The sequence below is a fragment of the Rhinolophus hipposideros genome, assembly GCF_964194185.1.
Source record: "Rhinolophus hipposideros genome assembly, chromosome: 20".
Lineage (NCBI taxonomy): Eukaryota > Metazoa > Chordata > Mammalia > Chiroptera > Rhinolophidae > Rhinolophus > Rhinolophus hipposideros.
Genome location: NC_138066.1, coordinates 25073215 through 25100551, shown reverse-complemented (window position 1 = coordinate 25100551; position 27337 = coordinate 25073215). Strand labels below are relative to the sequence as shown.

General features: G+C 35.7%; 1 protein-coding gene across 2 annotated transcripts in view; it reads left to right on the top strand.

Moving 5' to 3' along the window:
• Positions 1-6989: 6989 nt before the first annotated feature.
• The window catches only part of DHX40 (DEAH-box helicase 40), a 35755-nt gene continuing 15407 nt past the window's right edge, over positions 6990-27337 (top strand). The window contains exons 1-10 of one of the 2 annotated variants that reach the window (XM_081028997.1): positions 6990-7179; positions 8005-8172; positions 9028-9173; positions 10636-10755; positions 10951-11178; positions 11392-11458; positions 12386-12517; positions 21524-21623; positions 23605-23691; positions 23828-24010. In XM_081028997.1, the coding sequence (XP_080885123.1) occupies positions 7068-7179; positions 8005-8172; positions 9028-9173; positions 10636-10755; positions 10951-11178; positions 11392-11458; positions 12386-12517; positions 21524-21623; positions 23605-23691; positions 23828-24010 (1343 nt within the window). In that variant the 5' untranslated portion in view covers positions 6990-7067. Of the gene's footprint in view, positions 7180-8004; positions 8173-9027; positions 9174-10635; positions 10756-10950; positions 11179-11391; positions 11459-12385; positions 12518-21523; positions 21624-23577; positions 23692-23827; positions 24011-27337 lie in introns of both variants that reach the window. The other variant, XM_081028996.1, reaches the window with a different exon arrangement.

Below are 27337 nucleotides of genomic sequence, written 5' to 3'. Positions count from 1 at the left end.
CTGGACATCTACCTGAAAAACAAAACAAAACAACAACAAAAAAACTTACAAATAAGCATACAAGTTGCCATACAAAATAAGCAACTCAAGATAGATTAAAACCTAAATATAAAACCTAAAACTATAAAAGAAAACATATGAGAAAATCTTTCTGACCTTGGATTAGGCAAAGATTTCTTAGCATCAAAAGAAGAGTCGAAAGAAAAAACTGATAAAATTGGACTTTATCAAAATTGAGAATTTCTTCTTTTTGAAAGACACAATTAAGAAAATGAAAAGGTAAATCATAGACTAGCCAAAATATTTGCAAAGCACATATCTGATAAAGGACTTGAATCTATAAGGAACTCTCAAACTTAATAATAAGAGAATAAGCAACACTTCTCTCCCACACACAAGTCAGCAAAAGATTTGAATGGATCCCTCACTAAAGATATAAGGATTACAAATAAACACCTAAAAAGATATTGAACATCATTGTCATAGGAATATGTAAATTAAAACCGTAATGACATACTATTGCTACCTAATAGAATGGGTCAAACAAACAGACAATACCAACCAAGCCCTAGCAAGGATGTGGAGCAATTGAAATCTCATACATGGCTGGTAGAAATACAAAATGGTCCAGCCTCCTTGGAAAAACAGTTTGGCAAGTTTCTTATAAACATACATTTATCATTCAACCCAGCAATTCTACTTCTAGGTATTTACCCAAGAGAAATGAAAATGTATGGTCATCTAAAATCCTGTACATGAATGTTTATATGACTTTATACATAATCACGTCAAACTGAAAACAACCTAAATATCCCTCAGCTAAGGAATTGATAAACAAATTGTGGTACATTTATACAGTAGAATACTACTCAATAATAAAAAGAATTGAATTATTCATACACACTACAATTATATTCAACTATAGATGAATCTTCAGGTAATTATGCTGAATGAAAGAAGCCAGGCCAAAAAAGAGTACATACTATATGATTGCATTCATGACATTCTGGAAGAGGCAAAAACTATATAGACTGAAAACAAATCAGTGGTTGCTAGAGCCTAGAAGTTAAGGAAGGAATTGACCATAAAGTAGCACAAGGGAATTTGTTAGAGTGATAAAACTGTTTTGTATCTTTATTATAGTAGTGGTTACAAACCATATGTACTTGTCAAAATTCATAAAACTCACAACTATACAGTAAAACGGATGAGTTTTATCATTTGGAAATTTTGCCTTGATAAACTTGACCACCCCCCAAAAGACTTATAAACAATATTTATCACAGATTTCAATAATACTTAAAAGTATAAGCTCCTTTTTTCTTGTTTTTCTCTAATGAAAGAATTGTGTTATTAACTGAGAAGTCAGTAAGGACAACAAAATTTTAAATATAAAGTGAAAAATATTTGTAATGTAAAATCTATGTGCCTTAAAATGAGTAATACTAAATATGTGCAGTATTTAATGATCATGTTCGTAAATTTTTTATCTTTTTCACTTTTTGATTTTTTGAGTTAAATGTCACTGAAAATTTGTTTTTTTCAGAGAAATAGAAGTTTCATTTTTCTTTCACATCATGTTGATGCTGAAGTTTCTCACATAAACCCAGCTTGCCACCTTCAGGCAAGTGAAAGATTTACAGAGACCATCACCAGAGATAGAATATTAATTTTGCAGATTTCTCAATAATCCATAATTAACAAAATTTTGATCACTCTAGTAGTGCCTTTGTGAGATTTCCTCTACCCAGGATCTTTCCCTGGCATTCATTGGAATCTTCCCAACTTTCAAAGCTCAGTTCCAATGCCACTAACTCCAAGCCTTCCCTGACCACTCTAGCTAGTTTTTCCTCTTCTAAATATTTTATCTCCTTGAATACATATAATGCCTTTAAAGGTAGTGATAATGTAGAGGCATTTCTATGCCTCTGCATGGCTATTTAATAGGGTGCATATAAGAGTTGTGCATTCTAATACTGAGAGAATATATGAATGAATGAATAGGAAGTTAGCGTAATCATTGAGCCTTCACTTAAAAGAGGCCCTATATTACTAATAGAATAATGGGAATCCCTCACATGTATTTGATTATATGCATATGTGTAAAGTATCAATTTCATTGACAATGGCTAGAAGTGTTGCAATCTTTACTAAACTCTCAAATTATATCATTGATGAGTTAAATGACTGCTTGATGATTGGCCCTGTGATACTAACTCAGATCTTAATATCTGGACACTTGAAACATAAAATCAAAAAGAAAGTGAAAGAAGAGTGATGATGTCTTTTACTTTTGGACTGAAAGGTGGATACAACTCTAAGCTCTATTATATGACCATTTAATTATTTTCCTCCAGATTTCCAAATTGCTAACATCCATCCCATAGGCATAATAGACTATACAACAGTGGCATGGGGTCCAACACTTCACTGAGAAAATTCCCAATTGTTTCTCTCTAGTTATACCTGGTTTAGGGAATGAGGTTCTTCTTCATGCTTCCATTCCCTCCAGAATGCACAAGCTCCTCTTCCTCTCTTTCCAGGCCTACATGACAAATGGGTCATTGGTTTTGGCTTTTTAATTTTTCAAGAAGTGGTCCGCACTTGAGGATGGCTCATTGTCTTGAAATCCATTAGAACTCATTAATGAAAAATCCTCTTTCTCCTGCCTATGTTGAGGGCTCTTTGTTCCTTTTATCAGTTCTTCCTTTCTCATTACATTCTCCTTTCTCTCTGCCCTCTCTAAGCCCAGCCTTATGCATCTTAGAGAGGAAATAACCAGTTCTTCAAACATGCACAGGAAGCTCTGGGCTTAGCGGTTAGGTCAGCGGTGTTTTTGGATCTTTGTTTCTGCTCTGGTGAGGGGTAGAAGAAAGTCCCTTGGTTTACAGGTAAGATAGAAATAGGGAGGGAAATACAGAGAAACAACCAGATCCATATTTTGGTATAAAAATCTCTCACCAATGTAGATTTATAATACCTACATTGACTAAGTTTGTTCTCTCTCCTCCTGTCCTGCATCCTTTTTCAAAATGTAAACTTGCTTTTTCTCCATCATCAGTTCCTCTGTGTTTCAACTCTCCTAAACATACCTTCTAATTGTACCCCAATAATTTCATTTGACCAAGTCTTTTAAAAATCATACATAAACTGTAACAGCGTCATCTTTTTCTGGCTATTCTTTTCTCTCCCTTTCATTTAGTTGATTCTAACCAGACATCTCCAAATGCATTAAGTACATTTTTGATTTGCTTTCTAATTCTCTTCTCATCCCTTACAATCTAGCTTCTATCTGCTTCTCTTTATCAAAACAACTATTGTTTTGGTCAAATTCATTAATTAAGAAAAAATCCATGTACTTTGATACCATTACTCTCTTTCCGTGACTTCCTATTATGATTAGCTTTCTACATATCGCCACTTGTCTAATATTTTTAACTTTCTGGATTTTATTGTAATAAAATCTTTGATAATTTTCCTGTCACTTCAGTTATTTATCTTAAATTATAACTGGTTTTACGCTCTTCTTTCTTTCCTGAAGATGATTTAAAATTTCATTTCCATTTTTGTAAACCTTTAATATTGAGCCTCCTTCCTGTGCTTTGGATGCTCAAAAACGTTATTTGGATTGAAGAACATTTTGAAAGACTGCTTATGAAGCAATAACAGCAGGGTGCAATTCATACTTCTCACACTTTCAATATAATTTCTTTCAGGTTTTTTTGTTGTTGTTGTTGTTACCCAAAATCAGGAAATAGATTTAATGTTGTTGGAACCACTGACCTTTCTTCTCAGATTCAACTCATGTATTTTCTGTTTTCACTCTATATTTGTATCTTGTTTGCCTTTGTTATTTGTAAACTCACTGGGCAGGAAATAATTGTTGATCTTGCAGGCTTGGAATAGTCCTCCAGCACATAGTTATTAGTGGTAACATATTTTAAATGTCCTTGGTTTTAAAACCAACAATGTTAGAAAACATTTCAGTTTTTCATGTTTACTTTTCGTCATTCTTGGTTTGCAGGTTTTATTCTGGATACTCTCATTAGGTGGTTCTCAAACAAGAATGGAGTCATTCCACAAGAGCTGATAACCAAAGATTGGAAGAAAATACTATGTCAGGCACCAAGATAATTCCATCTCCCATTACAGTATAGTGGTGATTAGTGGGACTCGAATTGTAGTCCTATTACCTCTTTGTTTTGTTGTCTCGGGCAATATGTAAGCCTTGATTCTCACATGTGAAAATTAGGGATGATAACAACCTACCTCTCTGGGTTATTGTGAGGAATAAATGAAAAAATGTGTATTAAATGTTTGACTATCAAGTGCTCAATAAATTGTTAACTATATTGGTCTAAAATGATTCTGCTCATTTTCTTAGAAAGTGACTTTATTATGTCACTGATATAGCTGTCTTGTACTGAAATGCCTTGCTCTGTGCTCACCGATACTTTGCCTGTACTACAAATGTATTTTTGCTTTTTCTGGTTTGTTCTTCTGATTTGTAATATTTTGAATTTCTAACAGAATCCAGAAGGCTGGGAGATTTCCTTAATGGATGAGAGAAATCTGGGATGTTCTCCTATAACCAGATTTATCCTTGTAGCACCAGGTTTTGAAGATATAATGTTGTTAGAAAGTTGCACTTCATTGGGTGTCATTCAAAATTTGACAAACTTGCATTTTAGGAGATGTTAAACATTTTAAAAACACTTTTGTAAATACAGTTTATTGGAACATCCACCAGCTCATTTATATATGTTTTTGCAAAGATCTTTTTTTAAAAATAAAAAAATTTTCGGGGCCCGCTCGGTGGCTCAGGGCGTTGGAGTGTGGTGCTCCTAATGCCAAAGTCACCGGTTCGATTCCCACATGGGCCAGTGAGCTGCACCCTCTGCAGCCAAGATTGTGAACAACAGTGCTCCCTGGACCTGGGCTGCCATGAGCAGCCGGAAGTGGGTGTGAGCTGCTGTGTGCTGCGGTAGGCTACTATGTGCTGCCAGGAGTGGCAGGTGGCCAGTGTGAGTGGCAGGTGGCTAGCAAGAGTGACTGGCAGCCAGCGTGAGTGGCCGGCATCCAGTGTGAATGGCCGGCAGCTGGCGAGAGCTGCCGTGAGCTGCTGTGAGCAGCCAACCCACAACCAGCGACCAACTGCATCAGCCGGAGGGGAGTGCAAGGCTCATAATACCAGCATGGGCCAGGGTGCTGTGTCCTACATAACTAGACTGAGAAACAATGGCTTGAACCGGAGTGCAGGGGTGTGGGGACAAAACCCCAAAAAGCAGTTTCCAGGCTCTCGGCCTCACATAGAAAGGTGCTGGCTCGGGTAGTAAATGGCCATCAACTGTGATCAGATGCCAGCAGCTGTGGCTAGTTGGCCGTCAGCTGTAACCCGTAGGCCATTGGCCACTAATATAACGGCTGTGGCTACGCTAGCAGGAAAGGAATGGGGGCTAGCAAGAAGATGGTGGCTGGCAAGAGCGGACTGCTGTTAGGCAGATTATGTAGATCCTGCTTCCTCTGTCTCCAGCCCAGCCGCCAGCGAGAATATATTGGTTTGACTCCCCTATCTATGGCTCCGTGGGTGTTCCTTTTTGGCCTTACCGTGTCCTGCGTTCTTGGGCGGGGAGTGGGAGCAGAGTCCCTGCACGACAAATGGCGCAGCGAGCAGGGTCCCCTGCGCGACAAGGGGGGTGGTGGGGGAGGTGGAAGAAGAGGGGAAAAAACACTTTTTTTTCAACTAGTTAGCATTCAATGGCTTGAACCGGAGTGCAGGGGGGTGGTGGGAGAGGTGGAAGAAGAGGGGAAAAAACACTTCTTTTTCAACTAGTTAGCATTCATTATTTTGGTTTCAAATGTGCAGCATACTGGTTAGACATTTATATAACTTACAAAGTGATCCCCTCATAAGTCTAGTACCCACCTGACACCATACATAGTTATTACATAATTAGTCCCTTTTAAAAGGAGTTGGTTAAAGTACATTTTTAATGAGCACAGAAAAATCTGGGGGGTCCAATGACATCTTTTGAAGCCTGGTCAGATAGAATAGTGGCCTTTAGTTAATAGTGAAACGACAATTTTGAGTTGTCTTCTTTGGCAGTGTTTAATTCTAACAGTAGAAATGTCAAAGAAACAATCTTCTTGCATTGATTTTGTTATATTGACACTATTTACAAAACCGCAAAGTTCTATAACAGAAAGATCTGCTCCCCAAAATACCGTTTCTGAAAAGTAGCCCCATCTCTGATCGTCATGTATCTATTTATCTTTTCAGTTCCTGTGGTTTCCAAGAAATCCACATCCATTGAAAGAGATCTTAATTCCTCTGGAGCCCAATCCTTCATTCATCCGTCCAGCAAATCCAACGAATGTTCTCGGCCCACTTTGACTGACTTTGCTGGGCTCCGAGTGTATGGTTTTCTAAAGTTCCCACCCTCGTGACTAGTTGGGGAAAGTGGGAAGGCAATCAGCATGGACATAAATTAAAACACAGGATCCAATGAAAGAAATGAACAGCGTAGGGGACCTAAGTTTTGGACACCACAAAACTAGAAGTTCGGCAACTCTGTAGCTGTGTGTCTTGAACAGGTTATTTCAGCACGAGCAAGGTGAGAGTGTATCGTGAATCGTCGCATCTAGGAAGGTCCCAGCTCCTAGCAAAGGGTCACATTACGTTCGGTGTGTGAAGGCAGAATAGGCGTGCAGTGACCACTGTGCATTAAGAAAAGGCGTGTCGCATGGCTCTTTTGCGCACAAGAGGAGAAAACAGGAGGAGGTTCTTCCGGACCCTGAGGATGGTTTCATCAAACGAGCCTCAGCGTACACCCGCAAAGGGCTGGAAACTCTCCGGGGTGGGTCCTGGGCTCTTGGCCCCGCCACGTAGCGAGGGTGCGGAGCTTTCCGGCCGCCACGCGACGCGTCATCAAACAGCTCCTCCATCCCTCGTTTTGAGTCGCACGCGCGGAAGTAAATAGCTCGACGTCATCAGGACGCGTCTTCGCCTTTCCCCTCCCATCTCCCCGGATCGGTGGACGTGCTCACCTCCGCTCCGGGCCAGGTCTATGTCCCGGTTTCCCGCCGTCGCGGGCAGGGCGCCAAGGCGGCAGGAGGACGGTGAGCGGTCAAGAGACCCCCCGGAAGAGCGGCCTTCGGCTGTTCCCATCGCTGATAGAGGTGCGTTCCGCGGGACGCTACGGAGGCCAGCGAGAGTTAAGGCATGGAGGTTTTGGGGGGATAAAAGTCTGTCTTGGGCATGCAGAGAAGAGTGCGAAAGAGGCCGGAGCGTTCTCCTTGTCCTCCAAGCCAGAGGCGAACTTTGCGTCCAATGAACACTTTGGTCTAGAGGGGGGCGGTCCCAGACCCAAGTTGGGTGAGAACCCTATTGGGGGACAGAAAAGTGAACCCCAACGTCGAGACGCGCTCTGCTGTTAAACAGGCTCTTAAAGCCTTTGTTCTCTACCCATCCTTCCCCCTCCCTCCCTCGTCGGGCCGCCAGCCTGCCTTTGGGTACGGTATAGAGGGAGCCAGTTTCCAGGAGCCAGTTTCCATGGTTACGCACCACTTGGCCTTCTGGGATATCAGTCACTCTGAACAGGGACCTAACTTGAACCATGAATTAGAAGCAAACACAGGTGGCTTTTAATTCAGCTGAGAATTTTCTGCTGTGTTGCAGTTTCTGGTCTATTGTTTCATAAAATTGGGTTTTGTGCTGCTATATAGGTAGGCTTGCATATACATTGCCTGTGCTAGGCTTACTTTGTTAAGTACTTTTGAGTCGCATTAGCAAATGCTCAAGTTGTTAGATTTCACTAAAAAGTTGTTCTGTGTTTGTAAACCCTCACTTAAAAATTGGACATAGGTGATTTAATTGAGAAATCATGGATTGATCTCTTCCAGCCCTAAAATTCTTTTGTATTTCTCTTTTCAGTTCTGGAAAATTGAGTCAGAGATATCTTTACAGACCTTTAAATTGCACAATTTTTTTTTCTATTATTACAGAAGAGAAAGGATGCACATCACAGGAAGGAGGAACTACTCCAACTTTTCCTATTCAAAAACAAAGAAAAAAGCTTATTCAAGCTGTGAGGGACAATTCATTCCTTATTGTTACTGGAAATACAGGAAGTGGTAAAACAACTCAACTTCCAAAATATCTATATGAAGCAGGTAATTTTATTCTGGGATAATATTAGGAGTATTTAAAAAAATATCCCCTTATAGACTGTAGGACTTCTGTATTGCACAAATGCCCACTATTTGTTTTACAGTCCTAATTCTTCTTTTGACATACTCTCTGTACATCTTCCCTGCTTTTTGTGGTTTTATTTCAGATTCAAGAATTAGTTGAGATGGCATTTTTCCCATTTTAGTTACCGCAATAATTCAAAATAGAATTATAGGTAGATATTGATTCTCTGCTGTGAAATAAAGTTGTTTTGCTGTAGACTATTAAACATTGGGTATTGAAATAATTTTCAGAGGGAAGGGATATATTGATATCTGTTGCTGACATTACTATTTCTTGGTTCTTTCTCCAGAATGTTATCAGGTAAATATTTATTCCCTGACTCTGCTAACACCAAGCCAGCTAACAAATTACCTTTAAAGAGTCTTTTGCTTCATTATAGTAAAACTTTTTATTGTAGTTGGTATAGAACAAAATTATATCAGATATTATTCATTTAAAAATAACAAAAATATTTTGCTTTATATTAACTTACTCTAATGCATCAAACTTAAGAAGCCGTCTATTAAGACATACCACTATTTTATATAGTATTAATAAAGAAAAAATGTCATCAATTGTAAGAGGCATCTCCCTTTCAAAGATATTTAAAATGGTAAAAAAAAAAATGCCTGATACAAATATAATACAGAATGTTGTTAATTTGCAGTTTTCTTTTGGAAACAATGGAACAGTTTGTATTGATTAACTGGATACAATTTAGGTCTAATAGGAAGCAGCTGTTAACATTTTTGTGATTTTTTTTTTTTAATTTTATTTTTTACCTCTTTTGGTAGGGTTTTCACAGCATGGTATGATCGGTGTGACTCAACCACGAAAAGTAGCTGCCATATCAGTTGCTCAAAGAGTTGCTGAAGAAATGAAATGCACTTTGGGATCCAAAGTAGGATACCAAGTTCGTTTTGATGATTGCAGCTCTAAGGTACCAAAGTTTTGTTCGTATTTGTTTAAGTACTGTAAACTTATAGAAAGAGTGGAGAAAATTATGAAAAATTTTAACTTTGAAATTGTATTTACATTTTAACAAAACAAAGCCTCAGATTAGAATTAATTCTTCTTGCCCATAGTTAATGCTTTAGCTCTGGAGTGTCTAATATTTAACCCATTTTCTCCCTTCTCAATTGGTTTATAAGTGACAGTTATGTTTATTTTTCTTAGGATTCTCTTATTTTATGTTTTTTTAGCTGTAAGGATTTTATATGTAACTTACATTTGTGTTCTTTAAACTTTTTATTGTAGTAAACTATACATAACAGAAAATTTACCATTTTAACTGTACAATTCAGTGGCATTAAGTACACTCACAATGTATGTAACCACCACCACTATCTAGTTTCAAAACTTTTTCATCATCCCAAACAAACTCTGTATCTGTTAAACAGTAACTCCCCTTTCTCTCTTCTCCTGAGCCCCTGGTAACTTATACTTTCTGTCTCTGTGCATTTGCCTGTCTTATATAAGTGGAATCATACAATGTTTTGTCCTTTGGCTTATTTCACTTAGCATATTTTCAAGGTTCATCCATGTTGTGTGTTTATATTCTTGAAGTCAGTGGAAAACAGACAACTCAATTAACAAAGTCTATAAGAAAGTATTGTATATTGGGCATCTTCTATATTCGTGGCACTAACAAGTTTATAATTTTTTTTTAGTAGTTTATATTTACAATTTACATTATCTCAGGATTTCTTAATCTTAAACCAGATACTAAATGTTCCCTGACTTACATATGGTCCCTAATAGCAATGGCCATCAATTGTAGCCATAGTTTTTGGAAGTCAAGAATGACTCCCCACAAACTATCGTTGTCTTTCTAGTGGTCACTGCTATGGTTCTTTTTCTTCAGTTTTATGGATTTCACTACTATTAACTTCTAGTCTTTGGTCCTTATTCTCATCTTATTTTAATGCTAGTCCACAGACACTATTTTTTTAATAGAAGAATGAGCAGGGAAGAAGAGATGAGAAGAAATTGTATATTTAACCATTTCCTGTACCTTTTCTCCCGAATTCTCTAAAATAGTGGTTGAGATAGGGCGATGAATCCCATTTCATTGCTGTTTCCCACGACTTACTCACCTGAAACCATTACATTACCTTACCACTTTTCACTGACTTCATTGTGTTTCCTTATTGGTCACTTATTTTGCTTTATCTCAGAACATCTACCTTAGTTCTTTATTCCTGTCTCTGTATAGATCACAAGTTTCATAATTTGTCATCCTTGTTATTAGACGATTTTATGTACTATTTTATTGAGTCAGATTAATTTGATCACCTAATATCTGTACATTTTGGGGGAAAATTTAGTTTGCGAAGTAGGTGTGAATTTCTGTAATACTGTATGTATGTATATAAGTTGCTGCACTGTTGTTTGAACATTAGGAAACAGCAATCAAATATATGACTGATGGATGTTTATTGAAACATATTCTGGGAGATCCAAATCTTACCAAGTTCAGTGTCATTATTTTGGATGAAGCCCATGAGAGAACTCTAACTACAGTGAGTATTTTAATATATTGGTTATTTATTAGACAGTTTATATTAGGGTAACTTTTTACTGTATAGAGAATTGCCTCCTCTTACTTACGTTTTAATCTATTGCAATAGGAATCTTTGGTTAGGAAAGGAAAATATTTAAAATAACTTTGTTTTTAGGTACACTTGTGACTTATTAGAAATTTACTTTTCTTTCAGGACATCTTATTTGGTTTATTGAAGAAGCTATTTCAGGAGAAATCTCCTAACAGGAAGGAACATTTAAAGGTCGTGGTGATGTCAGCAACTATGGAATTAGCCAAGCTCTCTGCATTCTTTGGAAATTGTCCAATATTTGATATACCTGGAAGGCTCTATCCAGTCAGAGAAAAATTCTGCAATTTGATTGGGCCACGGGACAGAGAAAATACTGCATATATTCAAGCGGTATTATATGGCATCCTTTTTTGTCTTTTTTTATATCTGATTCTAATTGATTGAGTAGTTTGATAATTCATTTGTTCCCTGTTATTTTAATGGCAGCCCTCATAGGTCCTAGAACTTTTGAGAACCAAATTTAATTTTTCAGTGGAACAAGGGTAGGTGGGGAGGGAGGACTGTATTTCTACTAGCATATTATGCTTGTGTTTCTTGCTTTAGATTGTGAAAGTGACCATGGATATCCATTTGAATGAAATGGCTGGAGACATCTTGGTTTTTTTGACTGGTGAGCATTCAGTATCAGGTTTAAATTTACCGCTTATAAGAAGGGATATAGCACCATGATAGAATATTGTCTTTGTTGGGAAATCTGGGTTCTACTCATGTTGCTCTAGCTTTTTATGATAATCTAAATAGTTTTTATATGTTATATAAAATCTAAAATATGTAATATAATTCTGCACTGCCATTAAAAACGTTGGTCTCATTAGTAAACATGTAAAACACAGTGGCCTTTTAGTAGAAAGATAGTAAATGTTAAAGTGTTAATATTTTTATTAGTCTATCTTACATAGAGGTGTTACCACACTAAAAAGTTCTGGATCTGAGTAATTAATACTGCTATGTCAAAAGAAATCCTACCAACTCCTTTCTTCTTTGAGTGGTGGGATGGTACTGTATGATAGTACATAAGGTGTGGAATCCATGTCTCATAAACGAACCTTTTTTTGGAGGTCAAAAGTAGATTAGTTAAATCCCAAATTAACGTGGTTCTTCAAGTAGCAGCATCCTACTAATGGAAATGAGTCATTTCACCACTCACCTCCTACTCTGCTTTGTACTAATGTTAGAAGTGAGACATTGTAACAATCTCTGCATTTTCAAAAGCTTAAGTATTTTCAAATGCACCTAAATACAGTATTTCCTGAGCTATGTTCATGATTACTGAGTCTTCCTCAAATACCATGAGAACAAGATGAAGGACTTGAATATTATAAACAGTTTTTATTCCTGTAGAGATTTAAATTCCTTGGAAATTGGCTCTTCCATTTTTCATTGTTGAGATTTGGTACAACTTATGTGTTCATCTCTTTTAGATCAAATCAGAGATTTAAAATAACTATTATGCAAAAATGATTTTAATCTAGAAGGCTTTGTTTCATTCTTAAATTAATTTTGCTGATGTTATCTTCATCCCTCCACCCCCCTTCAGGTCAGTTTGAAATCGAAAAAAGTTGTGAGTTACTTTTCCAGATGGCAGAGTCTGTTGATTATGATTATGATGTTCAAGATACCACTCTAGATGGCTTGTTAATATTGCCGTGTTACGGATCTATGACAACAGGTAATTCCTCACTTGAATACAAAAATTGACTTGATATTTTAGAAACTTTTTATTGAATAATCACATATGTACAGAAAAGTACACAGATCCTAAGTGTTTAGGTCAATGGTTTTCACAAACTGAACTCACTTTTGTAATCAACACCCAGGTCACAAAACAGAAGGTTAAGAAAATGAACATTAAGGTAAATTTTTGACATGAGGACTGTAATTTTTTTTTTTTAAGTGTGTGTTTTTCCAGGACCTATCAGCTCCAAATCAAGTAGTTGTTTCAATCTAGCTGTGGAGGGCGCAGCTCACAGTGGCCCATGTGGGGATAGAACCAGCAATGTTGTTGTTAAGAGCACCGCGCTCTAACCAACTGAGCAACTGGCTGGCCCTGTAATTTCTTGATAGTACCATAAGTCAAACATTATTTGCCACGGCCACAGAATTTCTAGAAATCATACATATTCAGGTATATCTGAGAGTAGATTTTTTTTTTTAAGTGACCACCCATTAGTCTACTTTTGAAGAATGATGTTATTCTTTTGTAAATTCAGAGAGATGTACAAATTCTTATTGTTCTGATATTTGTTCATAATAAATGTTGTTAATGAGGTTTAGTGTTTGTTTTGTAAAACTGTTTCATTATGGATTTTGATTTGTAAAACTAAGGGGAAAATTAACCGTAGCTTCCTATTTAGAGTTTGACTGGGATTCACATTTAATATAATGTAAAAAGCATTTAAATGTTTTTATATTTTATGTATATTTTTGTTTTGTTGAGTTCTTATCCTTATATTAACAAAAAAAGTTCAAGAATGTATATGTTGGTTAAATAACCATACACCACATACTATTTTGGAAATCTCTTTTGTCATTTTAGGCCGTTGCTCTCAATATTGAAATCTATTTTTAGATTTTTACATCTTGAAGGGAATTCTTAGTTATTTAAGGTTCTCATTGTTTTTCTGGGGATTTGATCCATTCTTATAATTTACTTTGTAACTGATAAGGTAATTCAAAACTATTACAGTGGCTTTGTTATTACCCATTAACTATTGTATTTCCCCAAAAATAAAACTGGGTTTTATATTAATTGTTGCTCCAAAAGACGCATTAGGGCTTATATTCAGGGGATGTCATCCTGAAAAAGCATGCTAGGGCTTATTTTCCAGGTATTTTCTTATTTTTGGGGACACACGGTAGTTACCACCCATCAGTCTACTTTTCAAGAATGATGTTTCCCCGAAAATAAGATCTACTTGGAAAATAAACCCCAGTTAAGATCTCAGCCAGACGGACACATTTAGTATGTTATGATGATGTTCCAGAAGAAGATGACATGACTAATTGAAGAAATGTAGATTGTTGTACATGAAAAAAATAAGGCATCCCCTGAAAATAAGCCCTAATGGAACAAAAATTAATATAAGATCCGGTCTTATTTTTAGGGAAACATAGTATATATTTTTTTCTACATAAAGTAAAAATTTCATTCTTCTTACTGCCACATTGAAAATAATGTTTTGTATGTGCTTTTGCTTCTTGTTTAACATCCTGAAATCCAGTTTTTATGCTATTAAAGGTTGCTAGTAACCTATTTCTCAAAACTCATGGCTTTTTTAATCCATTAGTTTGTATTTTGATTTTGTGGTAATGATAAGTCTCCTTCTTGAAATGCCGTCTTCTGGGATACTATTTAATTATCTTGTTCTCCTGACCATTCTTTCTCTGAGGCTTCTGTCTTCCCACCCTCCCCAGCCTTAGTTCCCTTCTAAATGTGACTTTTTCCTAATGTTTCATTCTTAGCTTGCTGTTTTCTTAGAATTCTCTTTTTTTGGTGAAGTTGTCTCCTAGTACTCACCTGTCACTTCTCTGGATGATTCCTGAAAGCCGTCTTTAGTTCAGACTCTTGTGGTCTAGACCTCCTGGGATTCCTCAGAAGGCTTTTTGGTGTGTGCATCAATCATATCACCCTAGATAATTCAATCCAAACAAGTGGCAACTCTTACAGGTTTTCTTTTACCCTCATCCTATCCAGGTCATTCATTCTTTTTCTTTTTTCATTATCATTGTTAGATTTGATATCCTCAGTTTGCTTTCCTCAATTGTTAACATAGTCTGCTAGCGTTTTTTCCCTGATTTTATTTACCATTCTACATAATCTTCCAAAAGCCCAGCTCTGATTGTGTCAGTCTCCTGTTGGGTACCTTTAGCTGTTCCTTATTTACTGAATTAAAATGCCAACTTAATAACTTGGCATTCATTATCCTTCCAGCATGACTTCAGCCTGCTTTTAGCCTGAATTCCCAGTGTATGTGATTTTCTGTGATGGCGCACATGTGTAAATAGGAAAGATGTGGGACTGGGAATGAGTAGAGCCATTACTGAAGGTTTTATTTGAGGGCACTGTGTGGGTGAGCTACTGGTGATGTATTCTGAGCATAATAATGTTTATTGTAGCAGTTTATACCAGTGCAGAGAGAGAGGCATACAGATGGAGCCAATGAGGTCCTGAGTCATGGGTGAGGTGGAATTAGGTGAAGCACTGTGTCAGGTTCCTGGGACCTTAGGCTTTCTTTTTAAAGCCTGGTTCACACAATACAGCATTTACTTTATTATTGCTACTTTGGGTGGTGGGCAGAGACACGATTTTAATGTTCTTTTTTTTATTTCCTATTATGCTTCAGGTATAGAAAACTTGCACCTGGTAATGAGGAGAGGGAAGAAGGGTTTCCTGCTTGTAGCCTGTAGTGAGGGGAGTTCACGAATGACCCATATCTAGGCTTAGTGAGTAGGTAAAAATTAGGAGGTGGATATTTTATATTTGTTCTTATTTTGGGGCTAGTCATCAGGGTGGGTGACTGTTTAAAGAGACATCTTAAAATGTGTCCTTAATTTACAAAAAATTTTCATCTGTCACATGTGAAGAGGTACTATGGTATCCTCTCTACTGCCAAGGTTACGTGATCCTACTCCCCCTCCCCGGCTGAACTCCTTCAACCCCCACCCTTTGTCATCAACATTTCTTTCAAGCTTGAAATGTTGGTGATTTTTTTTATTCCTTTTCCTCCCACATCTTTTTTTTGTAACTGTGTTTGCTATTTCCTTAACTTGAACTCCTCCTTTCCCTTTTATTCTCCCTCTCACTGGCTGAAATCCTGCTATTTTTTTTCACCAACTCCTTAAAAACCTTTCCCGATTTCCTTCCTTACAACTGGCTTTGATCTTTTCTTCACTTGAACCTCACTGTGTTTTGCTGTACTTCTTGTGGCACTTAATACATTCTAGCTCGTGTTATGGTTGTCTCATCCTCTATGAATTGTGACCTTCTTGAGGGCAAGTACAATATGTTGACAAGTCCGGATGAAGTAATTGTTAAACTGAGTTCCGGACTTTTTTACTTTCCGCTGGACATTCTGTTAATGTCTTGCATCAAACGCTGTATCTAGAAGCTCATTCTTATTTCTCTCAAACCTTTTTGCTTTTCGGACTTCCTCCTTTGGCTCAAGGTATTACTGTCCTTTAGGTTTTTCCTACATAGGAAAAGCTGAACCCCACAAAATTTATGAACCGAAATATGCCTGTTACCACTTAAGTGACAAATATTCTCATGGAATTAGACAATTTTAGAAAATAATTATCTAATTCAGTGCTTCTTAGCCTCTTTTGGAAGGTAGAGTCTCAGATTCTTTGAAAAAGGTAATGAAAGTCATGTTGTCTTTCTCTAGAAAAGCACATATACCCATATATGTTTTTGCATAATCAGACTTCTTTATTTTACAGATAGAGGCTAAGTGATGCTCCTGAGGTCACATGGCAAATCTGTATTTGGTAATTGGTTATTTATTCAGTAGTGGGTGATAAAACAGTATATGTGTTTCCAGAATACATGAAAAAAAGGAAAGGAGTTTTACCGTGAATTAGTGTACAACATTTTAAAAGAGGAAGAACTGCTCATTTAGATTATTGCAAAAATTCCCAAATAGTTTACTTTCTTCTTCCTGCAAAGCAAAGACATTACATATGGCAAGTACCTACAGGTTGACTTTGTCTACAATAGTTTCCTTAAATGTTAAGATTAAAGGTGTGGGGGAAATAAGGCTAATGAGCTTCACATCACAGTTTTTGCTTTATGTGGAGTCCCCCAAAACAGGAAAAAAATTTTTTTGTCTTATAAAGAAATACATCCTAAAAAAAAAATAAAAAATCAGCAAAGTAAGGAAAATAAACTCAGATCCCACCAACATGGTTAAGTGATAATCACTATTAACGTTTCAAGGTATATCGTTCTGAACTTTATACATTTAAATATATTTTTATTGTTTAGTTTTTTAAATAAAAATGGGAATATGTTATATATGCTCTTTTATGTTTTGCTTTTTTGCCCTTTGTGGGAATTTTAAAAGTACAGAAAAGTCCAAAAAACAGTTTCGCACTATGCAGAATTAACACACTGGTTAGTTTTTGCTCCAGTTTTCTTTAAAGAAATACTACGCAATTGAGGAAGAACGATAGTTTCATTTTAAAGAATTCAGGCAGTGTACAAAATTACAAAGGTAAAAGTAAAGAAATCACCTCAAATTCCTCCATCTAGACATACCATCTTTAATGTTAGGAAACCATTATTCAGAGGTGTGTGTGTGTGTGTGTGTGTGTGTGTGTGTGTGTGTGTGTACATATAGAAGGATAAATAAATAGGTAGGTTGATAGAAATGCTTTTTAAAAATGAGATTATACTATTGCTTTTTTAAAAGTTATTTAATTTTACTTGAAGGAATTGTTAAACTTCAAGTAAATCTTTACCACATGAGATAATATTTTATAAAAGATTGCTTTAAAGTTTAAAAAGAATATCTTCTTTTTAGACCATATTTGATTGGAGATCTTACCTGTTGACTGTCTGATTTGAAAGATGAGGACTTAAGTACTTTTCCTCTTCTATATATATCCTCTCTTGATTTTTGTTAGTTATCTTTATTCAGATATATTCAGTGTTTACCATCATTTTTGTTTTTAAACCATGGTTTGTCCATTCCTATGTTACTTTTGGTTAATTTTAGATAAGGGTGGATTTTAACTTGTTTTTTTAGAAGGGCTCTTGAGTGTTACTTTTGTTGCTCTTTTATGTTTGAGAATGTCTGGCTTTTGCCTTTATACTTGAACTACATCTTGGCTGGGTTTTATGTTCTTGGGTCACACTTTCTTTTTCTTAGAACTTGGTAGACGTTGTCCAGTTGTCTTCTGGCATTGAATGTTGCTGCGGAGAAGTCTGAGGCCAGCCTGATTTTTTTTCCCTCCTTGTAAGTGATTTGCTTTTTCTGTCTGATTGCCTGAAAATTTCTATTTTTATCCTTAAAGTTCAATAGTTTTAATTAGGATATTTTTTGGTGTTGAGTGTTTTACGTTAACGTTTCCTGGAATTTGATGTGCTCTTTTAAAAAAATCAACCAACTTTATTGAGGTATAATTTACATACGATAAACTATGCCTATTTTAAATATTACAGTTCAATGAGTTTTGACAAATGTACATGCCTGTGTAAACACAACCACAAACAAGATGAACTTTTTTGATGTGCTCTTTTGATCTGCAAATTCAATTCTTTATTTCAGCGAAATTTTCTTGTGTTATGTCTTTGAATATAACTTTTGTCTATTTATTGGTTTCTCTATATCAGAGGTACCAATTATTCTTATGTTGATTGCCTGTCTTCCATATTTTTTAGCTTCCTTCTAGTTACTTTATCTTTTTTCCAACTGAATTTACTGATTATCTCAAACCTTTTCTCTGTGTCAGGAATCTGATTTTCAGCTGTGTTAGTGAGAATTCTTAAGATATTTTGGACTCACTCAAAAATGACTTGTGGGGCAGGGATAGAATTTGAGCTGAGCAGCGTTTTATCTCTTTATTCTGCTCCAGAATTGTCATTTTTCCCCCTTTGATTGACAGTTTCTATTTATTGCCTTAAGTAATGTTCATTTTATTCTCTCTCTCTCTCTCTCTCTTTCTCTCTCTCTCTCTCTCTCTCTCTGTCTCTCTCTCTCTTTCTCTCTCAGACATATTTATGCTTTGGGATCTTTTTGCGGGAAATTTGGGACAAGAAATTCTATGAGAAGTTTCAGTTGGCCTTTGCATATGATATGTCATATACATATATCTTAGGAGCATTATTCCATTTTAGTATATGTGCTGCCGAAGCGAGCACAAAGCATTATTCCATTAAGAGTGTTGAGTAGTCTGTCCTCAATGTCCTGATTTCTTGCTAGATTTTGGAACATCTTTCTGCCTCTTTGCCCATTTTCCACCCTCTGTTAATAATATCCAAGTATCTTATTAGGTACTGGGATAGACGGGGTAAGGTATATCAGAATCTTTCGTAGGTAGGAAATTCAGAGAATGGAAGTCATCAGGAGAATTACTACATCTCAATGAAAGCTTTCAATTTCCCCTTTCCTTCTTGGAGAGAGAGAGTGAGAACATGCTTTAAGATAATATGGATTTAACTTTTTCCAAACTTTTATAAACAAACATAACTGGCATTTGCTTATACTTCTGGAATATGTTGTTAAAGTATATGGATAAATGTAAATGTGAAACAAACACAAGTCCTGTCAAAATAGCAGTTTCAGGACTGTTTAATTGATTATAGTGAACAAAATGGAAAGTGAAAGAGAAATTTTGCTTAAAGAGAAGACTACAACAAATTAGGTAGTTTTAGAAATGGGTTGATTGAAAAACAATTGATTACAGATAAACGTTCAGAAAGGACATTTCTAGCATATGTAAAATTTTAGGGTAATGTAGGATTTTAAAAGTAGAAAGATCTTTAAGAATGCATTTTTAGTTTATCAGTTTATTCAAGTTTATTGAGCACTTTCTATGGTCCAGCAATAGATACTGGGAATATGTCTTATATAAAAAGTGTTTTTATTCTCATAGAGCTACATTGTAGTAGAATAAATAGACAATAAATAAATGTGTAAACATAATTTGAACTGCAAAGTAGTATGTAACTCCTTTGAACCATCTAGAAGATAGGAGCTACCTAAACCTAAGAACTACTTAAGTAATTTTTAACACTTAATGTTTTTTACCAGATTAATCAAACCTGAAAGAAATAGATCTTTTTGGAATTATTTTTATATTTATATCACAACTTCTCTTCAGGTATCTTTTATAAACTGCCTTTTTAGTACTTTTTTATTTGTGAAGTTAACTGTGGAATGATGTGGAAGAATAGCAGCATTACTCAACTTTTTAAAAAATTTATTATTTTTTTTTTCAATGACAGTTTCAACTTGATTTGGAATTTTCCTGTCTGTATAGACAAGCCATTTAACCTCTGGGCTTTAGTTTTCTCATGTATAAAATGAGATGGTTGGCCTAGTTCCATGATTTTAAAGCTGTTCATCTGTGTCACTCCTTTTCTCTCTCATAATGGTTCAACTTTTGTCTGTTTTGTGTATTGAGAATACATGGCTCTTTCTAGGATTTTATTTGAAAACATGCTTTGTACTTTATTTGAAAACAGGTTTTGTTAAGATTTTCTTGGCTGCTGAAAAGAAAACAACTTGAGGTTGCTCAAGTAGAAAAGTGAATTTTCTACACAAATATGGGTATATCTCGTGGAAATCAAATGCAGCCAGACATTTAAAATTTTTCCTTTTTAAAGTATATATATGTATTACTGTTCTAATATGTAATGTACAATAGTAAACACATGTAAAATAAATAGTTGAAAAGGATATTATGAAAAATATACACAGAAATGCTAATAATTTATTTTAATACCCCAGTCGATTGATTTGTATACTCTCTGGAATGACTATTCCTAATTTTTGGAGAGCATGGCAATGGGTGATTCACCCAAGGAAGTTCCTTGACCTCTTTAGCTTACTTGATCTTTTCCTTCATTCCATTTCAGCCACTCATTCAAAAGCTTACTTCTTAGACTTTGTCATTACCATCATTTCTGGTCTCAGTTTTCAACATCTTTCTAATGATTACTTCCTGTTTCTGCCAACTCACTCTACTGTTCCTAATTCAACAGTTTTCAAAATGCACTGATATTTGTCCTTTACCAGCCTTCACTTATATCCTTTCGCCCATACTGTAATTATTTCCTTACAAATATTCTTAACTCTCTTGTCCTGTTCTCTGTGTAACTGGCAGGAGAGAAGAAAGTCTAGTTAAGTCCATCCTTCTACTTGTTTTACACCCAGAAGTGCCAGGAACCCATAAATACTCTCGTCAACTCTCATTAACGATTCATTTTTTTCTTTCTTTAGACTAGCTTTATCTCCTTCGTGTCCATTAGTCACTTACTTCCCTGTGGTTCACAAGTTTAGTTTTCCTCTTTGCGAGGGACTAGCCTAATCACAATTGAGCATCTCTTGGACCTTATTCCAGATTCATTGGAGAATCCGATTGGCTCAGCTTGGGGGAGATGTTTATCTTTGGTGCCATGAATTATGGCCAGAGGAGCAAGGTGCCATACTACAAGCATTGCTGTTGGGCTCCACCCTTTAGAATTGTGGGTAGTGGAAATGAGTGATTACTTTAAAGAGGTAATCAATCATGAGTTAGGCAGACACAGAAAAAAGAAAACCCACTTTGCTAATCAGTCTTTAAGGCAGAGAGAGGTCCTTCATCTGTAGTCCATGGATGGGCTTCAGAGAGTCCCTGAATTCCCTGAAATTGTTTTAAAAAAAAAGTTTTTTGAGTGTACGTCTGCCTTTTAATGGAGAAGAGGTCCACGGTTTTAAAATAGTCTCAAAAGGAGCTATGACCTACATAAAGGACTCTGCTGTAGGGTTTATTTTAGCAACAATAATCATTCCATGGATGTAGAAATCTTAACAGTGAAAGGTGAGGAAAAAATAGTTTTTGCTATTATATTTTGAATTCAAGATAATTAAAGAGGTGAAGAAAATACAACTTTTAATGAAAAGAAATGAGTTTTTCAAAATGAGTTTTACAAATGCATGTTATAAGTATTTTCTCTTTGCATGTATTTTAGATCAACAGAGGAGAATATTTTTGCCACCTCCACCTGGAATTAGAAAATGTGTCATATCCACCAATATTTCTGCAACATCTTTGACAATAGATGGAATCAGGTACAACTTTTAATATTTCTTTTAAATCCAAGGAAGCCACTTAGGGAATCATAAAACATTGTGTTTGCTTCTCTATGCCCTCTACTAATTCCCTTCTCACCTGCTTAACTTATAATCACCTATCATTTTTTGTAATTATTTATTTATTTTTTAAAGATTTTATTGGGGAAGGGGAACAGGACTTTATTGGGGAACAGTGTGTACTTCCAGGCCTTTTTTCCAAGTCAAGTTGTTGTCCTTTCAATCTTAGGTGTGGAGGGTGCCATTCAGCTTCAAGTTGTCCTTTCAGTCTTAGTTGTGGAGGGCGCAGCTGAGCTCCAGGTCCAGTTGCCGTTTTTTAGTTGCAGGGAGCACTGCCCACCATCCTTTGCCGGACTTAAGGAATTGAACTGGCAACCTTGTGGTTGAGAGCCCACTGGCCCATGTGGGAATCGAACCAGCAGCCTTCGGAGTTAGGCGCATGGAGCTCTAACGTCTTGAGCCACCGGGCCAGCCCCATTTTTTGTAATTATTGATTGCTATGAATAGGAGATGGAGTAGGATGTGTACATAATATTCTTGTTCACACTTTTGAATACTTGTACTTGGTGACTTGTAGCTTTCTCTTCCCAAATTTAAGATTATACATAATGCTTCATTGGTTTCACTAAATAGGAAGCCAAATTTGTTTTTCTATCCTCTCATTACTAGCGTATACCTACAATGATCTGATAACCCTTTTCTCACCTGGCAGCTCCACTTGGTAGAGTAAGCTTGTATGTTGAAGTATTTATTGGGCAGTACTGTTTTTCACTTTTTGCCTTTTTGTGAAATGAATGATGCAGGTTTCTTATTTATTAATGTAATCCACAATGCCACGAAATTTTTGAATAGATATAGTCGAGAAGCACTGGGAAATTTAAAATCTATACTGATAGCTAATGTGAAGTTCTTCAGACTCTTGAACCACATCCCTTTTGGATATTTATCTTTTACCCAAAGTATTTTATGTCCTTACCTAAATCTGTCTGCCATTGGAAGGCTGGAGCTGAATCCCACAAATCCTATATATTTTGGGTAAAATGATCACCCATATCTGAGAGGAAGTTTAATTTCCACTCTTATTCTCCTTTCTTTAAAAAATAATGGTTTTACTATAGTCTTAGCGGAGAGCTTGCCTGAGTCAATTTCTGTTTCCAGCAAAAATTATTAAATAGTGTGTTCCAGAATGTTCCCTTAGTGCGTGGTAGACTTACTGCTATTCCTTATTTGTTTTTTTACCTGACTTGTTCCCCATTTGGCTTAAAATGGCATTGTTAAAAGCTGGCTGGAATTAAATTCTGAACCTGTTAGAATGGTCTAGAGATGAATTTCAAGTTTGATTTTTTTTTTTTTCCAGAGGAGAAATTCATATAACAAAATTTAACAGTGAACAGCTAGGTAGTATTGAGTGCATTTACAACATTGTACAACCACCACCTCTATCTAGTTTTAAAATATTTTCATCACCCCAAAATAAAACCCTGTACCCTTTAAGCAGTTACTCAGAATATAGTATATGTTCCATTATATGCATATGCCATAATTTGTTCATCCATTCATCCCTTAGTGGGTAATGAGCATTTAGGTTGTTTCTGCCTTTTGGCTCTTAGTGCACATAGTGCTGGTGGTGCTATTATGAACGTACGTTTACAAGTATTTATTCAGTACTCTTTTCAGTTGTTTGGGGTATGTATACTTGAGAATGGAATTTCCGGATTATATGGTAATTCTATGTTTGCTATTTTGAGGAACCTCCAAACCGTTTTCCACATTGGCTAAACCATTTTACATTTCTACCAGGAAATGTGAGGGCTCCAGTTTCCTGACTTTCAAGTTTTACAGTTAACGTAAAAATCATCATGTAGTTGTTAGTTTGGTGGGAAAGGAGAACGCAAAGTAGTTGAAAATTAACAAGTCTTTCCTTATTGTGTAGAAACTTAACTGTTTGTATTTTCCTTAGATATGTGGTAGATGGTGGCTTTGTGAAGCAGTTAAATCACAATCCCAGATTAGGGTTGGACATCCTGGAGGTGGTTCCAATTTCAAAGTAAGTCTTCATGTCAAGCCTCTTTGTTTAAAGAATAGTGGATTACATAATTTCTAGTTGGTTCGGGAATGGGAAGTTAATTACTTAGGAAACCGGCAGAACATTTTAGGGACTTGTGGTTTTTTTTCTTCTAAAGGAGTGAGGCATTACAGCGAAGTGGCCGAGCTGGCAGGACTTCCTCCGGAAAATGCTTTCGGATCTATAGTAAAGATTTTTGGAACCAGTGTATGCCTGACCATGTGATCCCTGAGATTAAGAGAACTAGTTTGACATCTGTAGTTCTGACCTTAAAGTGCCTTGCCATACACGATGTTATAAGGTATGTAGACAACTTTAAAGAGAAAAAAAGAAAAGTTTGTCACGGTGGAACCAGGTTATTTCTCAGAATTTCTTTTGAAGTATTTGACCCAGACATTCCTACATCTCAAGGTTCAGTTAAACCCTGATAAAAGGCTTCTTTGCGTTGCTTTATTGGAATTTGATCTCTTGCCCATATTTTAACTTTGGCTTTATGGTATGCTTCATGTTTCTATTATTTGGATTATTTAGTGACCACCGTTTATCTATTATGAAAAGTGTATAGTGACCCTAATTCCAGCTCGAAAGTGTTTTTTTCAATAGCATCTTTTGTTTGGCCAGCATTGTACCACACACTGTGAGAGACAGAGCCATACTCTGTAGTAGTTTAAGATTCAGACACACAAAGCAAAAAATAGAACAACTGTTAAATTAGTCAAATGTTAAACTATATATAATTCATTGGTACAGTATAGAATATTACTGTAGGGGCTTGAAATTTCATATTATGCATGGTAGAGGAAGTAATGAAAGAAAGTAATGTCTTGTTCTTAATTTTGGTCTTAGTTGTCTGGGAATGTAAAGTGTCAAGAACTTGAAAAGGTGACCACACATTCTTTAAATTCACAATAAGAGGGGAAATAATTATTAAATGCATTAAAATATGTATTGTATACTCTTGGGAAGCCAATTAAAAAATTTTTGGATACTATCATGAGACTAGAGATTTTTAAAATGAGAATATAGGCCCTAGAAAGAGGAAAGCATGTAATACATGAAATTCTAATTATAAATGGTACCAGTGAGAAAGCAGAGGCATTTAAAGAAATCTAAATGGCCAAACAGCTTTCAGATGAACTCGGATTTAAATGTAATATTCACTAAGGATAGCAGAACAGCATATGACCAAGAATAAACATATATTAGAAAAACATATATTAGAAAAATAGGAACAATAATTACTTAATATCATCTGTACTGAGTTATTTTTCCATCTTGAGTTTTAAGACGTAGAATATACTAAGTCCCCAAAGTAGAAGAAAGAAGAAACAGACTTCTCTCCCTTTCTTTTTAAGATGTTTGTAGAATAAGGTGAGATAGAACCAGTATTTGGAGTAGATGGCATACTATTCATAGATGACAGAAAGAAAATGGAACTTTTCAGTTATTTTGCTTCCCCTTTCTCTTCCATTACAAATGATTTTAAAACTGGAAAGATAAGAACAAGTATAGATAAGGAGGAATTGATGACGAAGATGGATTAGAAAATAATAAGAGAAAACCTAACGACCATAAATGAGTCTGTCTTGAGGCTTTAAACATTATTTTCATGGTACTAAAAGAATTTGCATGTTAGAGGTATTGTGGTTCGTCCATGAGAAATTATGTAGAAAATGGTGAGAAATGCAAATGCCTTGATTTTTCCATTTAAAAAAAGGGCAGATTCTGGAAACAACTGCCCAGAAAGCTTGACATTGATTCTTAGAAGACTCTAGCATAGTTTATTGGAAAATGGTTTAAGAGAATTTCATGGTGATTTACAATAATCAGTGTGAATCAAAATGGTTTACAAAGAATGTGTCATTATAAACCACTTCCTTTTCAGTTTCAAGACAGGACCATCTACACAATGCGTACATCACAAGAATTTGTTGAATAATACCCTGATGTCTCTTGTTTTCAACACAATATTTAACAAGATCACATCTGACATCTTTGTGAATAAGGAGGTGACAGTACTGCTGAATAGTATATAGTTGCCAAATAGCCAAATCCAGAAAGTATTGATTAATTGCTTAGTGTAGCCGAGATGGAGGTTTTACTGGTAGTATGCTGAACTTTTCTCTTTCCTAATAAGCATTTTGAATGAAAATATTAAATAAAGATATTGAAGTCCTGATTATCAGATTTCTGGAAAAATGTCTGGATATCTCATTGGTAGATGATTAAAACCAAGATCTAGAATGATCTCAACAGGCCAGAACCTTGGGCAAAAATTAACAAGGTAAAGATCTGAAAGGATACATTTTGTATTCTGTGTTTTGGTTGCACATTAAGAAATTCATGTGAAAAATATCTGAAATTATCAGATTACCACAAACTTAATATGAGTTTGCAATTATTATTCTGTTTGAAAAACAATTTAAAAAATCCCACTGGCATAGACTTTGGTTATATTAATAGACAGCAATGTCCAGATGACTGGGAATGATAGCATTCCTGTTCTGTGTTGGTCACTACATTTGGAGTTCAGTATTGGATATTATTATGTTTTATGAGCAATTTGACACTAGAGTTTTTCTAAAAGATAATAATTAGGTATGGTAGGTCTCTGAGAGACCAAATAATACAAGGAGTGCTTGGCAGATTGGTAATTGGTATAATCAAGGGAGAAAAATAATTGTAGTTTTCACATACCTGAAAGGGCTCTTACATAGAAGAGGAAGCTGACTAGTTTGGCATTGCTGTAGGGCAGGGGTCACAAACTATGATTCTGGGTCACTGACCATTTTTGTAAATAAAACTTTATTGGAACATAGCCATGCCCATTCATGTATGGCTGCTTTTGCTATATCAGCAGAGTTGAGTAATTGTGACAGAGACCATATGGTCTGCAAAACCAAAGTATTTGCTATCTGGCCTTTTACAGAAAGTGTTTTCCAACTCTTGCTCTAGAAGAGACCAGGACTTATTGGTACAAGTTGTAGGAAAGCTGACTGTGGAACAGTCTGTGAGATTTTTCTTTATTTGTTTTTAAATAGAGCTGTTAATCTTGGAATGGACTTTTTAAAAATAAGATATTGGACCTTTTGTCCTTTGTTGGACCTTTTTCAAGGTACAAAATTGGAGCAGATGATTTATCATCGCAAGACCTACAGTGGAAAAAATAATACAGTGCAGAAAATATTAATTGTTCTTATGTAAAAGTGTGTGTGTGTGTATGTGTATTCATGCTTGGTTATATGCTGCTCCGTTACTCTTTAAGAATAGCTTTAATTATCCTATGTTCATTAATGGTATTGCGGTTATGTAAGAGAATGCCCTTATTTTCAGGGGATTCATGCTGAAGTATTTTGGGGTGAATTAGCATTATATTTTCAACTTGCCTTCATATAGTTCAGGAGAAAATAAGTACATATACATACATACATAAAGCAAATATGGTAAAATTAATTGAATATACTTACCATTTTATCAGAAGCTATTTTGAAGTACTGTTAAGCAATTTGTAATTTTTGTCCACTTGCAATTAATTTTTCTCCACTGTTTTATAAAATTGTAATAAAAATTGTGGACTATAGAACAGAGTAGAGTTGACACTGGCTATGAAGAATGGGGCAGGGTTAAG